This window comes from Octopus bimaculoides, chromosome 8 (assembly GCF_001194135.2).
Source record: "Octopus bimaculoides isolate UCB-OBI-ISO-001 chromosome 8, ASM119413v2, whole genome shotgun sequence".
NCBI lineage: Eukaryota > Metazoa > Mollusca > Cephalopoda > Octopoda > Octopodidae > Octopus > Octopus bimaculoides.
In genome coordinates this window covers 90,982,833-90,987,270 of record NC_068988.1, presented here as the reverse complement: position 1 = coordinate 90,987,270, position 4,438 = coordinate 90,982,833, and the positions used below count along the sequence as shown (strand labels likewise).

The 4,438-nt window shown below is 42.7% G+C and overlaps 1 protein-coding gene across 1 annotated transcript in view; it reads right to left on the bottom strand.

The window, feature by feature from the left end:
- The window catches only part of LOC106882185 (acetylcholinesterase), a 71,620-nt gene that overhangs the window by 31,655 nt on the left and 35,527 nt on the right, over nucleotides 1–4,438 (bottom strand). The window contains exons 2-3 of the mRNA XM_014932772.2: nucleotides 3,275–3,430; nucleotides 165–312 (exon numbers count right to left, since the gene is read on the bottom strand). Of these exons, the coding sequence (XP_014788258.1) occupies nucleotides 165–312; nucleotides 3,275–3,430 (304 nt within the window). The remainder of the gene's footprint in view (nucleotides 1–164; nucleotides 313–3,274; nucleotides 3,431–4,438) is intronic.

Below are 4,438 nucleotides of genomic sequence, written 5' to 3'. Positions count from 1 at the left end.
GAAAGAAAAAAGAAAGAAAGAAAGAAAAAAGAAAGAAAGAGAAAGAGAGAGTGGGTGTACGCGCGATATGTACACAATGTGGGGAGTGGCAGATTTGAGCCTGCGATGTATATGAATTTGTGTGTTGAGAAGTATGGTAAATATTACCAATATGATATGCTTACCGATATTCGATAGTCTGTAATTAGCCATAACAACAACAACATTGGTGCTAACAGCCAGTACATCACCATCAAACATGGCTGCCATGCCGACAACGTTAGATCCTCCATGTATATAGGCTAGGACATGACGTAAATCTTTGGAATCTGTCTAAATTGTATAGAAAGAAGCAGAAATAGAGTAACAAAATCATCGCAAAGATTTGAGAACAAGAATAATTTTTAAAAGGTTTGTAATTTAAGCACAAGGCCAGGAATTTTGAGGGGAGAGGATTAGTCGGATACCATCGACCTCATTCTTGACTGGCACTTTATTTTATCAAATCCCATAGAATGAAAGGCAAAGTTGACCCCGGCAAGAATTGTACTTAATAGTAATAATGAAGAGTGGGAAAAGAGTTTCCCATGGCAAAGCATGAAGAGGACAATACAGAGACGAAAATAAAGTGGGGGGGGGGGTTACATACAATGGGATGATATGTACAAAAAAGTTAAGAAGTATATTTGGTATACATTATAAATAAAATTAAAAAAGTATACATTGAATATATCTGATTACAGGAGTGTCAGATCTCACGCCAATCGAGGAACTTCATTATATAAAATCCTCCAGAACACCAAGAGAAAGTATTCTCTGCAATTCTTATTCTCTGATTAACAGGTCTATTCTTAGAGCAGTGTCATCCACTCTTCCATTTTTACCAATTTCAACCGTCTTTCAATATATTCGCACGAGGACAGCACTTCCCTATCCGTCTTCACGTTTCTTTTCAACTGAAATCTGAAAATGTCGATGAGGGGGCTACCAAAGGGGAATGTCTCAGTCCTCATACCTTTCAGCCTCGTCTGCCAGACAAGCTCTTTTGCCATAGTCACTGGACAAAGATAACTCCTGAAGAAACAATATAGTCTTGTCTCATCGATGCCCAGAGCCATCACCACTCACACCCTAAACAAACCAAGATTTGCCAAATGCCAAATCTTGGTTCTCGCTTGACCCATGGCTACGGCCTGGTCAGAGAGGAGAGCTGCAGAAAGATAAGTTGCACGATAATCGCCCTTCTACACTAGGTAGCCCTTGTCTTTTTCATAATGATCCAGTATTTTCTGCTCGTAGTCAGCTTCAGCGCGTGTCGGCGCATCTTCAGGACAGCATCTCGAGACCTCCAAGGAGTAGGTGTTGACAGCAAATGAATTTCTCGACCAGTGAAACTTGTCCGTTCCATAAGAATCGAAAAGTATGCGCTCCAGTCTGCCCATATATCCCTTGGAACACTTCGACAGTCATGTAATAGTACTCTACCGAGGCAATATATGCATTCGCTACTTTCGGTCGACTATTTAAAGACAGTCTGCTCTCAACCCAGTTTTGTGTGAAATTTGGCCACCCTTCTCGCACCGTTTTCCCGTTCATATGCACCTGGAGGTCTGGTTCAGACTAGATTTCGAGTAACTTCACCAGGCCCTCAGTCCAGCAGCAGAAATCACTGCTGGTCAACAGACTTGTTTCGGTTCATGTGAGCTCCCGTAAATACTTTGGATCTTTTTAGTGTAAAGAGGTCATCCTTGGTGGACCGAACATTTGACGCTGAAAGGTTCCGAGAGGTGGCCGTGTGATTTGACAACCGACCAGATGCTGCTGTACATTGTGGTGATCCAGCCTCTGAGGATGGGTCCAAACTAGACAGCTCTTAGGACAGCCACCAGGTAGCGATGATTTACCCTATCGAATACCTTGGATTGATTCACCCTGTCACAACCATATCTATTCATCACCAGCTCTACGATGTAGCACATGAAGTAGAGGTCGTGGGGAATAGATCTGTTGAGGAACGCACAGGTTTGTACGTCTCCGACTACGTTACCTAGAACAATTATCAGCCTGTTAGTGAGCACCGGTGCTAAACTCTTGATTTCTGGATTCTTTCTCGGCTGTGTCAGCATTCCCTGGCTCACTCGACTGAGAATGCACCAATTCTGTTGTCCGTTGAAGTGGATGGCTACCAAGACAGGAGCGAACAAGACTGGCATGTGGAAATATAACTTATAGGACAGACCACCCGACCCTAGCAGTTCGCGCAGTAGTTCATCAGACCTGTCACTGAATCAGCTAAAATCAGCTTCTTGCAGCATTTCGTTTTCCTATCTGATAGTCGTAGTAAACCGTCAAGGTAGGCTTCAAAGCCTGTCATCTCCTTGGAAGCAGTTCGACGAATTGCTGCTGAAACACTGCACCCATCTGCTTGGAGTTTAAGAGCACACGCCTGTTGCAGTCCGTGTTGAGCCGCCACCACCTGAGCCCAGTGGACGGCTTTTGGACCTTCGTTCCACTTCCTATCAACTATTTCTACATAATCTTTGCGTGCGTCCAATATCCCATTCTAATCGCCCACTAACACTAGTTACCGAGATGTTCCCAGGTAAGTCTCGAAACGTCTAAAGAAATCTGACCTATTGCAATGTAGACAGCCAATAGTCTGTCGTTTTCATTGTTGCTCACGTCCAAGACCACCAATCTACCGACCGGTTCTTAGAAGACCGAATTCACCATTACTTTTTGTCGTTGCTTTAATTTCTCTGACAAGCATACTGAATAAGTCCAGGCTTCATTGCGGGCTTGTCAAAACCAGGGTGAATAATCACCTACTATATATGAAAGACCTCGGTTATCATTTCTCCGCTTACAAACAAATGATCAGAGTAGGATCGTTTACTCAGGCTATATTCGACACTCTCACCCACATTTCAACAAATTTACGGGAAGAAAATATCTCTATTATCCACTCTCAGTTTACGCTCAAAGTGAAACTTGAAAAAGTAGATAAGGGATCAGTCGAAAAGGAAAGTGCCTGTCATCAATTCTTGCAGTCGCCTCGTGTAACCATCTGCAACCCCACCCCACCCAAGCTCGGCCTGTAAAAAGTTGTTCACTTGCCACATGGACATAGAATCAATAACACGTGCCACGAGACATTATACTATTCAGAAGGTAAAGCCGAGAAAAGAACGCCGCTGAGCATTTTGTCCGGCATGTGAACGATTCTACTAGCTCTTCACCGTATTTAATGTATACAATAAGAGAATACAAGATAAGGAATGATTCGAAAACTTACCCGGGATAAGTAAATGTTCAGGTAAAGACAATCTTCGTGAAAATCGTTAAAATTCGGACGATGATCCTGGACATAAAATGACTTGGGTTGTACACAGGCAGGTGGATAGGTGGTGCAGTTGCGGATCTCACGCCACTCGTCTGGGCTAACTGGATTCTGTAATACAGAGTAAATGGTCAGATGCCTTGATCAATAAAGGTGAGAGTTCGGGTAGATAGATACATTTTTATACTAAGGAGGAGGAGAAGCAGGAGGAGCAAGAGGTGCAGGAACAACAGGAGGAGGAGGAAGACTCAATACGTTATTCTTCTTTGTTCGCGGTTGGAGAATCGCATCGAACAAGAAAATCTCAGCAAGTGATAAAGTGAATCACCAGTCTTCGTACGTACACACACATATATATATATTGTATAAAGGATCGTGGGTAAGGCCAAAACAATGTGAAGTAAATGCAAGGTAAATCACAAGAAAACAAATATGTGACTTAATGTAGACTTACTTTGTATTCAATATTTCGGGGTTATGACCCCATTTTCAAGAAATAGAAGAATGTTGCCGATGTACGTGTGTGTACAATACAAACCCGGAACCATGTGGTCAGGAAACAAACGTTTTGCCACACAATCACACTCGCACCTTTTTGGCAATATGCTAAAAACATATGGTCCTTTGAACCCTAGGCTGTTGCAGCATGTCCTGATTTTCGAGGACGATACCTGCATCTCTGGGACTAGGCAATGACGATCTTTTCAAATATTAGTATGGATCTCAATGCTGAAGTTTGGTGCGAGTCCATCAAGTATCTATAAATAGGTCACTGCATATCATCCCCGTCTTCTCATCAGAGTGTAGAGTCTTAATGCTTGCAGCTTGTCTCAGTGGCACAGCTGTGCCACTGAGACGATTTTCTACGTGAAGCATCGCTAGATTGTTACAAAACCTGCTGTTGTTTTACTGTTGTTTGACTGTGAACAGTAATCCAGGCGGCTGAGGACACATGTACTCCACAAAAACACGTTATTTCTAGCTTTCACGTACTGAGTACTACATAAATGCTAATAACGTATTTGTCGAGCAGTGTTCCTGTTTTGTCGCCGTTGTTTCTTTTGCATTTAAATTATATGTATCTCTCCCCCTCTCTCTCTATCTCTCTGTATTATATAT